This window comes from Lutjanus erythropterus, chromosome 5, assembly GCF_056507025.1.
Source record: "Lutjanus erythropterus isolate fLutEry1 chromosome 5, fLutEry1.hap2, whole genome shotgun sequence".
Classification (NCBI taxonomy): Eukaryota; Metazoa; Chordata; class Actinopteri; order Lutjaniformes; family Lutjanidae; genus Lutjanus; species Lutjanus erythropterus.
In genome coordinates, this window is record NC_139321.1 from 5,468,546 (window position 1) to 5,480,598 (window position 12,053).

Consider the following 12,053-nt stretch of genomic DNA (forward strand, 5'->3'; position numbering starts at 1 on the left):
AAAAACTTAAATTTGCGTTTTTTGCAGAAGGGTGATGAATTAAAGGAAAACACAAGTTTCATGTTTCAGAATGTGTCACCGGTCTGTAAGCAGACTTGGCCTGACCGTATGTAACCCAGCTGAGCCAAATATCTGACTTATTTTATTTCTTTATCTAAAATGCAAACTAGTCAGGCTTCAGTCATGTAGAATTCTATTATGCAGGCAACGCAACTGCAACTTCAAGCACTTCAGGTTTGAAAAATGCTCAAATTTTAGACTTCCAGCTCCCATATGACCCCTGCAGATGGCCGAATAACACAACTTCAGACAGCTTTAATTCACATTTGTAGTTTTTTATAATACACATTTCAGTAAAATCTACTTCAATACACTGATAGTACAAGAAAAAATAGTATATTATACTTCAGATGTGGAGCACACCATTTAGTTCTCTTCTCTGACGCAGACATCCGCTCACTCCCTTTTTATGGACAGTAAAAAAAAAAAAAAGACAAGTGTTGGGAGAATGGGACAGTGCTGTGAGTGGAGTAACAGAAGAGTGCAGACTGAAACAGAGAGATGACTTCACTTCACACTACGTCTGTGTGTGTCTGAGGACTGACTGATACACACCTGCTGCTGCTGCCGAGTATCAAAAGATGCTTTATACAGTCTGTTTACACAAAGTCTGTCAGGCTTTATTTTACATTTGATTACAAAAAGAAGTTTTCATTTACAATCTAAGGCTGCCCGTCTGAGCTATGACCCTTCTGTCTGTCTGTGTGTGTGTGTGTGTGTGTGTGTGTGTGTGTGTGTGTGTGTGTGTGTGTGTGTGTGTGTGTGTGTGTGTGTTCGTGTGTGTGTCTGCAACAGTCCCTTTGATCCTGTGTGGGGCTTCAGCAGCTCCAGAGTCAGAGCAGGCATCTTCCAGGCTGACAGTCTGAGCCAATCAGAGAAGAGCTCTGCTCTGTGGCGGGGAAGGGGGGTTGTGGGTCCACAGTCACTTCCTGTACACACCCCCCCCCGCAGCTGAGGGCGGAGCTCTCAGGATGACGGGGTTTCTGCTGATGCTGCTGGTGGGCTGGAGGGGGGCGGGGCCTCAGGTGCTGCCTCTGATTGTGCTGCTTCCGGCTGACTGCTGGGGGGCTTGAGGGGCTGGGTGGGGGTTTTGGGCGGGGCGGGGTGAGGCTGGCTCACCTGCACGGAGAGCTGCGGCAGCGGCTGGGCCACCGCCGCCGGTTTAGCCAGGATGAGCTGCGGCGTGGGCCGGCCTGCCGTCAGCTGGACTGTTGCCGCCGTAGCGGCAGGTTTAGCTGCGGCGGGCTGCGCTAACTGTGTAGCGACAGGTTTCGCCTGGATGAGCTGCGTGATCTGGCCCGTCGGGTTGGCCTGCATGAGCGTGGCCAGCTGATTGGCCGGGATGGTGATGATGGTGATCTTCTCTCCTGCTTTGGAGCCGGTGGGCAGCATGGTGGGCAGAGCCTGGATCACCAGTTTAGGGGGAGCGCTGGCCGTGGCGTTGGCTACCGTTACTGGGACTCCCGTGGTGAGGATGGAGGAGGAGTTTAACGTCACCTGACCTAGCGAGTTAGCCATGACCACTGGCATGGCTCGGATAGGCCTGCAGGAGGAAGCATAGGGAGGGAAAGTGATGACATCACTGCCGTAGTGCCATCATAAAACTAACTTAAGACGTGTTTATGATATACAGTGAATTCCAACAATTAAATAGAGACCTGGTGGTGGCGTTGCTGGGGATGACAGTGACATAGGTCTGCTGAGGCTGTGTGGCGGTAGGCGAGTTGGTGCCCAGGCTGGCGGGGCCCTGCTGGTGAGCCGGGTGCTGGCCAGACACCACGCCCTCGCTGTCCTCCACCTCCTCTCCGTCTTCCTCGTCATCAATCACCCGGATGTTTTTGGGCATTTCTTTAAACTGGTAGGCCAGCCGCTGACCCTCCACCTTCGCCAGGATCCCCCGCTGGTAGTAATACCTACACACACACACACACAGGGAATATGAAGGCTGTGTTATTATCAGACTGTGTCCAGGACTGAACAGATGGGGTGTTTGTGGAGAGGACAGGCTGACCTCAGGGCTCGGCCCATGGTCTCGTAGTTCATGTCAGGCTTGTTCTTGTGTTTCCCCCACAGTTTGGACACGGCCTTGGAGTCGACCAGTTTGAAGATGCCCTTTTCCCTCTGCATCCACTTGATGTACCTGGGACAGGTGTTCTTATCCTGCAGCAGCTCCAGCAGGAACTCCCACAGGTAGGTGGTGTTGCCTTCAGGACACACATCACAAAATAATGAAAGACTTAGTATCGTCTCTTTGGGTAAACTGGTACTGGTATTTCTTCACATTCTGTTTTAGTTTTTGGAATGTTTTCAACTACATTTCTTACATACAGCTCCTTTAATCCTCTTCACTATGTTGCCCAGGTGATTAAAATAGGTGAATCTTTCTCCCCCAAAATATTTTGATGTTCTTGTACATTTCTTTACTCTTACTTTTTAGCACACTTTACAGAACAGAGTTCTACAGATAGAATATAAAACACAAATCAATATAAGGCGTATTTGTGTACTAGTGACTTCAGAGCTGTGACCAACCTTTGCCCTCCCTCGGTCTCTTCTTGATTCCCAGGTCAAAGGAGCCGTTGGAAGCAGGCTGGTGTGTCTTGGGCTTCCGTCCACCTGCACTCAACACACACAGGCACAAACACAAACAAACACACACAACAGGTCAGAATCATTCTGAAAGACGAGCCTCAGATGATTTTTTTTTTTAGAATTGTGATTTTTTTTTTCCATATTGTTCAACCCTAATTTGAACACAGTCCAGCTGGACCAATGCCAAGTTACATTATATCTCAGTTAAAGGAGTGACTTTATGAATCAGTTGTAATGAGGAACTGAAAATATGTACAAAACAAAAGTTTAAAAAATACCATCCTGATCACATAAGACCATGGATGATCAGACTGTAACACTGACAGAAGGACAGGGTTCAGGAACTTACAGAGAGCAAGCTGCTTTTTGTAAGCTATTTGTTTTGTATTGTTTTGTTGTTATTTTGCTTGTCTTTGTTTGCCTGTTTTTTGTTTGTTTCATTTTGTTTTGTGTCGTTTGATCTGACCTTGACAAATACGATGTGCTGTTAAAAGGGTAGGCCTTATAAGCTGTAGCTTCAGCCTACACCTTTTTCGGACTGCAGAAGTGTGTAAGTTATGTTAAATTAATTTATTGTAGCGTTCTTCACTGCATTACGTAAGTATCTGTCATTTTTCTGGAAGAGGCTGTGCATTTATTTAGATGAATCTGTAGATTTATACGTGATGTTCTTATTATGCCGGTGTGTTGCAGTATTGTGGGATCTCTGTGCAATAAAGACTACAGTGCCACTGACCTCCTCTCTTCTTCTTGGCAGCGGGCTCACAGTCAGGAGGGATGGGGAAGGACTCCTCCTCTATGGGTCCACACTCTGTAGACACCTCCACCACCGTCTCCATCATCACGTCCTCTGCTGGGGTCAAACAAACACACCATTCACGCTGTTCTCTTTCTCATCCAACCAGGCAGCTGTTTCCAATAAATATATCAGCACCTTTTAAAGTCATGTTTTAGTATTTAAATTTACCTTCCTTATTTAAAAAAAAAAAAAACACAACTGGTTGGTTTGGTAAAATTTACAATCAATGAATCCTTACAATAAATAAATATTTTGCTTATACCAAATGTGTTTCTTCCCTCTCAATCAAAGCTTCATTTCCACTGCAACATAATGCATATACTCTTAAACACAGATCTACATATTAAACACATATACTTGTATATACTTGTCAGATGTTTGTTTGGTGGTAGATCAGTTAAATTCTTCACAAGCAATTAATCAATAATAAATTAACTGTTATGATCCTTAACTTAAATTTTTCTAAAACTTTATAGAAAATGACTCACATTTACAAGTTTGCACATAAGTTGACTTTTCTTTTGACTGGTTTGAACTGCATTATTTGAACTGATTCATTTATCAAGATACATTTGTAATTATGTTCATTACAACTACAAGGTTTGGAGTTTGATGATATAAAATAAAAGCATGAAAACAAATTAAACATATGTGGGTGGCTTATCACTAAACAAAGTTGTACTGCCTGCTGTTATGACTTGGTTTATTGCAGATGCTTCACTGTCCACTCAACTCAGTCTGCTATGTACTGACGGTGTGTTTACCTGTGTTGCGTTCGTTGTGCAGTCCTCCAGGAGACTCCATGTGGAGAAGAGCTTCAGCTGCCTCAAACGTTTTGTCAAAACACACCATGTCGTGACCAGACATCTCCACTGAGGAGAGAAGAGGAGCAGAGAGAAGGCTGTCAGCACACACACGCCCGCGTGCACAACACATGCTCCCTGAGGAGAGACCTGTGACGTCCACTCATAACACACAAACCCCGTTTCTGACGAGAAAAGATTAGATTCATAACATAACAAGACACAACAGCTGCAACTTCAACTATTTTGAAATGTTAACTTCCTTGTTTGGGGTGGTAGAGGCAGTCTGTTCCTCCCTTCCTGTTTCCTGTAATCTGCTCTGAGCAGTAAGAACTCGTTCCTGCCAGCAGAGGGCAGTGCACAGCTGTTGCAAACGGCAAAAGAAGCATGTCTGTCTTATCAAGAGGTATAGTCAAGTGTTGGAAAAAATGTAAACAAATATGAATGGCACAACACCTCTGCAGAATTCAAATAAAATGTTTACAGAGCTTAAATTTAAGCTGACAACCAAAATAAAAGAAAAAAAACTGATGTGAGACCTTAACTCCAATGACATGTAACAAAACAGAGAGCACAGTGCACCATACTGATCTGGGTTTTTTTTAAAAGCCAGGCTTTCTTTGCACGAGCTGGCTCGACAAAACCTAAATCCCCAGTCGGAGATGACAGGTATCACAACAGTGGTTTAAACTTTCTCTGTTAATTCAGGCTTTCTTCTTCAGACTGTGTGTGGTCACATAAAAGGGGGTGTTTGGTATATTATTTGACTCTACTTCTGCACAAAAAGGAACAATCACAATGATGAACAAGAAGCAAAAAGCAATTAAACAAATTAAACTCCAGCAGATCTAAAAGCGATACTGTTGCTCTGACAGTCCCATAATGAAGGAGACCTGAAAATCACTTTAATTTTTGGCCAAATGAAAGTAAAAGGAAGGTTACTGTCTGAATATTTTCTGTGTTCTGTTCAGTGTTGTGAGCTGCAGTATCAGCAGTATAAAACAAACTTCACAGCAAATCAGGATAAAAACATAATTAAAGTATTAATATGTTAATATGTCTTAATATTTTTACTTTTATATTTATAAAATTTGATTTCTTTATGCTGTTGAACTAATGCATAGATTTAATCTTTTGTTTTGAGTACCACTGAGTACGCTGAAGACTGAAAAATGTGTGTTGAATAAATGAAACATAACACATCACGTAGTCATATTTTCAAATCTCAAGTTAGTTTTTAAGCAAGGCCACCAGGCCTAACAACATTTCTGGGGGAAACCCTGACCTTGATTAATATTAATGACCTAACTAGCAAACGTCAGCCAGAGCACAATTAGCAGCATTGTGCTGGAGATTACAGCGGTACAAGAAAAAAAGTCCCTGTTAGAACAATCCTCTGGGCCTAATAGTGAGGAGCAGCTGCCGAATAGAATCTGAGGTAAGTTTTTTTCTGGGACTAACAAATAAATGAAAACTTGGTCAACTAAGACTCTTCTCACTAACTAAAGGTTCAGTTGAGTATTAGGGGGCAGCCTTGATTAAATGACATCAGTTATAGGAAGGCAGTGCAGAAATCTCAGCTGCAGCTCTCAGAACAACAGTCCATTCAGCTGCAGCCTTTGGCTCTCCTGACTGCTTCTTCTCAGTTTGTTTGATTTACTGTATATGTGTAGGTTGCACATTTAGCTGGGGATACAATTTTATTCATTTTTTGCTTCGTGTTAACTCACACTACATGTTTTTATCAACATTTCTGTGCAGCAAAAACTTCTACGCTCCCTCTGAACATAAACATTAAACCCGTGATGGATTTTATCTATTGATAATTCCAATGAAGTCTTATTCCAACAAGTTTTTAGATTAGATTGAGTGAAGTTGGCCTCACCGGTCTCAGCCACTTCTGTGACCACCTCCTGCTCCTCGGCCACGTCCTGCATCAGGTACGTCTCGTCGTCGTAGACCAGGACCTGTGCGGAGTAGCACTCCTCCACCTGGGCGCTGGGCACCTCCTCCACGATCACCGCCGGGCAGCCCTCTTCCTGCAGGACCACGCCCTCCTCCTCCTCTTCCACATCTTCTTCCACCTCCTCTCCGCCCTCTACGATCACCGCCTCGATTTCCTGCTGAACCACCTCCTCCTCCTCCTCCTCCTCAGCAGGCTGCTCACACTGAACACAGTGTGGAAAAAAAGGTAGAAAAGTAAGATTTTTAGTGGTTTCAGTGTGTTCCCAACTCACAGCAGTTCACTAACTGAGCATAATGATGTCACTGCTAATTAAGAAAATGAGGCACATGTGTAACCCCTAATCTTATTTGCCTTTTCAGTGCGTCTTTTGAGTTTTAACAGTGTTGCCAACTAATAACTTTCTCACTAGATTTGGCAGCTTTCAAGACACTTTTAGTGTTATTTCTGTGCAACTTTTGGAAGCAGACAAAATCAAATATCACACTATTTTACTGATATTTATCTGTATTGTGAAAAAATGCAACCGTCTGTACAACAATCTGGATGTATACTGATGTCATAAAAGCAGCCTAAAAACACAATGACACAGCTAATTAGTATCAGTAAAATTTTGCTTGACTTTGCAGATAAGCTAATTAGCGTACAACGTCATCCAATACTTTTTCAAGCAGGCTTCAGCTAATTTCCATTAAAGCTGTTGGCAACACTGAGTCTCAGAGAAAACTCTGCCCCACCTTTCTATCTTCCACCTCTCTATTGGCTCTCAACTTGCTATTTGTTGTATTTTTTTCTGGACAAAGTGGCTTGCGTGGGATCAGTATTTCCTTCCAGTCTTGGCTGCTTTATGTCAACATTTTCTCGTGCCTCACACTGCACACACTACACTAAAAGAGCGCCTAAATGAACTGTAAAAAAGAGGGTATTTTTCGCCCTCTCATTTTTAATTTCACAGGTATTTTGTGAGCTTTAACGGCAGTGTCTGTCTAACATTAACATCTGTGTCGCCTTCTGCATCCAAAATGTATTCTAAAAACAAACACTGACTGGACACTTTTCATGACAAATGTCATCCTGCTTGTTTTGAATTCTATTTTGTGTAAACATTTCGGCTGCATGAATACACTTAGATTCTTCACTGTGTTGTGTTGTGTGTGCAGAAGCTAAACCAGTCTTATACAGCATCTACCAAGAGTGAAAAAAATCTCACAACCATCAAACTCATCTTAGAGTGTGAACTAGTAAAACCAACAGCCTGTTGCCTGATATAATACAGATTTTTGTTTTGCATGATTACCACATGTATGTACTAAGACTGTGCAATGTGATGATATATGTGATGTGACAATAGAAAAACGTCTTTTCAGCACTATTTTTTGTCATTTTGGCGACACATTATTCCACACGGCACAGACGCAGACAGGAAATTTGCACAAAGGAAACAAACAAAAAGGGTAATTCTGAAATCTGAACTTACCTTTTAAAATACAAAAATGCTTATGATAAATGTTAATGTAAAATGATCCATTATCATACTGGCTGAGAAAAATCAAAATCATGAATACCCTACTTGAAAGCTGTCACATATTTCAACTTGGGTAGAATCTCCCTTCAGGCTAAGTGCATCATAGAGCTGAATTCATTCGACTGTGTTCTTCTCTCACTGACTTTGTCTCCAGCTGGAACAACCTCAAGTATCTTTTTCAGCGTGGAGCTTTGCTGACTTCCTTGACAGCAGCTGTGAGGACACACAGGCTTACCTGCTGGGGCTCCTCCACCACAGTGACATACTCCACTATGTTCCCTCCTCCGTCTGACACTACCACAGAGGTCATCACTCATTCCTACCAAAACAAAAGCACAAGCGGAGATCAGGATGGAGAAGACATGGCTAACTTCACACAGCTGAAGGATTTCTGAGTATGATTTGAAAGCTACATGAAAGTTTTGAGTGTGTGCGTGTATGTGTGCGGGAGTTGGGGTCATGTGAAAACCCCATGGGCACCAGCTCTCCTCATGACTTAGTTGTTGTGTTGTTTGTTGTGAGCACAGAACACACCTCATAGTTCAGTCTAACATCATCTGTTAACACCAATCTCATAAGTTGTCCAACAGAAAGCACTTTATTTCATTCAATTTATCAAAAATGCAACTTGCTGGTCATAGATCTTCATCAAGCATCAAACTCACAGTATGTAGGGCGGCATCATTAATTGCAATATTATCGAAATCGCAATATGACCAAGTGCAACATCCAAATCGCAGACCCAGAACCAAATCGCAATTTTTCAAAAAGGGAAAAATGTGTAAGAAAACAATTATAATGAGGTGCTGTAGTACTGCAGAGATGACCTGGCCTAAAAATCTTGTTCTTCAGATGAAATAAACCTTTTTGTTTGGTACAGATCCCAACAAATGTCACATCAACATGATCATAATAGATTTTTTGTTCAGTAAAAATTAAAATTGTAACACAAAGATGATCATTTCCACAGAGCGTATCTCATATTGCAATTTAAGTCAAAATATCCGCAATCTGACACTTTTACCACATCATGCAGCCCTAACATGAGGCAAGGACTGAGGCAATAAAATCATCCACAATTTACACAAAATAATATCAACTGACTCTTGTATTGAGTTGTCAATGTTTCACGTAATGAGTTTGATGCCTGACAAGTCTATAACCTTAACACTAAATTTTAAAGGCATAGTTCAGGATTTTTATTGTAGGGTTTAGTGTTAAAAATTTTAAAAAATATATAATATAATAATATAATTAGCAATATATCAATACTGAATATTTAAAATGCTTTCAATACTCATTTTTCACTGTATCAATAATCCAGAGCAAGCTGTACTTTCTTGCTTTCTTTTCTCTAAGACAGTGAGTTGACACATACAATGAGCACACCATCCTGCCTCCTCTCATTTACTCAGTGCTGTCTTCTTCTCATCACTGGTCTTATTTGCTGTAACTGCTACCATGTCATAGCCTTGCAATATTTACCTTTTAATAATGTTCATTATCAATGTTCATTCATGAGATAACACTCATTTTGAAAATTCAACAACAAATAAAGTAAAAATCATAAAACTTCTTCACAAGAGACTTCTGTGAAAAAACTGTTAGGATGTCAGATTAATCATGAAAACGAATCATTACAGGAAAGACTTGAAAAATAGGTCCAAACAGCTAAGATCTATTTTCTAAGTGACAAGTATGTGACAGATTTAAGGAATCAGTCAATCGTTTTGGGTCATTTTTAATTAATAAGTCCAGTTTCTCTAATTTCAGTTTCTTAAGTGTGAATATTTTCTGGTTTCTTTACTCCTCTCTGACAGTAAAACTGCATAATTTTGAGCAAAACAAGACATTTGGGGAGATCATCTTAAGCTTCGATCAACATTTTTCACCATTTTCTGACATTTAATGGATCGAACAACTAATTGATTAATTGAGAAAATAATGATTATAACGATAAAAATAATCACAGTTGACTTCTGCGAAAAACAGACTGATCATGACAGGGAAACCACTAAATATTGCTCTGAGCATGTATGCAAAGTTGAGCAATGGCTCAGAGGCTTGGCATACATTGTCATATTGTGCTTATATGGAAGCGAAATGTCTAAAGGTATAATTAAAGTGAGATTCTGGGAGGAGTGTTCCTGACAGTTCATCCTTTAACGTTACTATAAACACGGTGACTCCTGAAGCAATGAAGAGAAACGAATCGCTGGCAAAATGCCAACACGACTAGATCAAAACAGTGAGAATGGGTGAAGATGCTAACAGTGTCCATCCTGTCAGACACCGCTGTCAGGCACAGACTCCTCTCTCCACACAAGCTCATGTTTACTTTGTGAGCGGGTTTGCTCGGCTCTGTGCTCACTGTCTGTGGCTGCAAGCTCCAAACTCCACAGCTAACTAATTAGCTGCTTCTGCTACTTAGTGAACCAAACTTAATCAACTTAGCTACTACGGCTGCTGCTTACATTGTGCACTTTGTTATGTAACGTCACAAATTCAATGTCATGAAAATAAACTAACAGTGCACTCCGCTTTTTAAAGGGAGATCACCCCAATATAACTTAGCAGGGCTAGCAGAGCTCGACACAGTTAGCAGACAGCTAGCTAATATAACGTCTAGTTAAAGGAGTGCACCAAAACTGTCTGGCCAATAGAGTCATTTCTGACATGTGTATTGTGAGTTGTGTTTTATCAGAGCCTGTGTGTGTGTTCATGCAGCGAGTTTCCTCCTCTTACCTTGTTTTGCTTTAGCGAGTGAAAAGCAGCTAAGCTCCCCAGCTAACGTTAGCACTGGCTGGGCCTGGCGTTAGCTAACTGACGTTAGCCAAGTTGACAAGGCCAGTACGCTCACTTAGCTCGCATAAACAAATGTTTACAGGTCCTCCGTCCCTTGGGAATAACTTTACGGACACCTTTCACCGTCCTGTGTCCAAGTCTGGAGGCTGGGGGCGGATGAAGGTCTTGAAGTAGTGTTTTGGTTCCTGCTCGTCTCTTGCTATCCTGTAGCTTTCCGGCGCGCCGCCTCTTCGCTACAACCAACAGATCCATCCAGCGACTCGACGCACGTAGCGCCGTGACGTCATCGCGACGAATTTCGTCAACAGAGAGCGCGACCTCGTATGTACTTTGCTGTAAGATGTAAGCTTGTAACCTCATCTGAAAAAAAAACTAAGTTCACGCTCTTATGGCGTGAAAACTGCGTTATTCGCACAATCCTTTTCGTTTTCATTTGCAAAGTAAAAAGAAACATAATCTGAACACACAATTGCGAATCTATGAAACTTTTCTTCAAATAATTTATCTTTGTAATTAACTAAAGGCTATAAGAACATTCTTTATACAGATCGTATAAACAACAGATGCACCACATACATATTAAAAAAAATTCTGGAAAAGTAACTTGCTTTGCACCACCAGTAAAATTAAAGAAATACATGTACATACTATTAAATGTATTATATTCAACAAGCATGTACGTATCCAGATTTTTAAATGCTGATAACTAATTTGCTTTCTGCAAGAATGAACTACAAACTATAAGTCATCTGTTGTACGGTTGCCAATATTTCTATTTCGGAAAGACTATGAGAATTATACATTGTGCAAAAAAGTAACACATGATTATTACTGAGGGAAAAATATTTTGAATGTAAAGATAACAATGTATAGATTATTCTTAACTTTTTTTTCAGCTTATTGGGGAAGTTTTTTCGAGATATTACTAATAATTAAATTGTTTAGTTTCTAATTGAAGTTTGATGTTAATTTAAGTCTCTTAAATTTGTAACAAATAAATGCATGCATAATTAACATGTTCTTTTTTGTGTGTGCTTGTTTGAGTATATTATTTTGCTGGTATGACTGATACATGTTATTAATGAAAACCTGACCTGAATCAAAATCATGAATTTACTCTTGAAAATATTTTCTGTGATTGAACAAACACCAACAGTCATTACCAATGAATAACTAACACAGTGAAATAATAGATTCATTAATCAAATAATTGTTAAGGCATATATAAACTCATTTATTTAATTTAATCACTGATTATTAAAGGATGGATTCACAATTTTCACAATCAAAATTCACAATCAAAACAGTCAGTCAGGTCCAAAGTCCTTGTTTCATGCAAGTTTACCTTAAGTTATTACTCAGCTTTAGAAATCTGAATAAATCAAACCAAATGAGAATCTTCAGAAGTTACCGTGTCGATGTGAGTGTCACAGTCTGCTTGTATGAGACCATTGTTTGTCTGGATTGGATGAGCCAACAAACAGGACAGGAACCGACTTCAACAGA

General features: G+C 40.7%; 1 protein-coding gene across 3 annotated transcripts; it reads right to left on the reverse strand.

Annotated features, from left to right (window-relative positions):
• Nucleotides 1-299: 299 nt before the first annotated feature.
• On the reverse strand, nt 300-8,057 carry elf2a (E74-like factor 2a (ets domain transcription factor)). Of its 3 annotated transcripts, XM_084718589.1 has the most exons (8): nt 7,978-8,057; nt 6,140-6,422; nt 4,216-4,323; nt 3,389-3,505; nt 2,593-2,676; nt 2,072-2,264; nt 1,719-1,973; nt 300-1,603 (listed from the first exon to the last, which is right to left on the reverse strand). In XM_084718589.1, the coding sequence occupies exons 1-8, from the start codon at nt 8,050-8,052 to the stop codon at nt 1,027-1,029; spliced, it is 1,692 nt and encodes a 563-aa protein (XP_084574715.1). In that variant the 5' UTR covers nt 8,053-8,057; the 3' UTR covers nt 300-1,026. The 3 variants fall into 3 exon arrangements, with proteins under 3 accessions (XP_084574715.1, XP_084574714.1, XP_084574713.1); XM_084718588.1 differs by lacking the exon at nt 7,978-8,057 and having other exon boundaries at nt 6,140-6,455; XM_084718587.1 differs by lacking the exon at nt 7,978-8,057 and having other exon boundaries at nt 3,389-3,502; nt 6,140-6,332.
• Nucleotides 8,058-12,053: the final 3,996 nt, after the last annotated feature.

Bases quoted from the DNA above. Each gene is read 5' to 3' on its own strand.
- elf2a (XM_084718589.1), bottom strand. From the start codon at position 8,052: ATGACCTCTGTGGTAGTGTCAGACGGAGGAGGGAACATAGTGGAGTAT. The intron at 4,324-6,139 runs GTGAGGCCAACT...TTCTCTCCTCAG, and splicing joins CACAGAAGTGGCTGAGACCG to TGGAGATGTCTGGTCACGAC. The intron at 2,677-3,388 runs GTCAGTGGCACT...TGTTGAGTGCAG, and splicing joins TGCCAAGAAGAAGAGAGGAG to GTGGACGGAAGCCCAAGACA.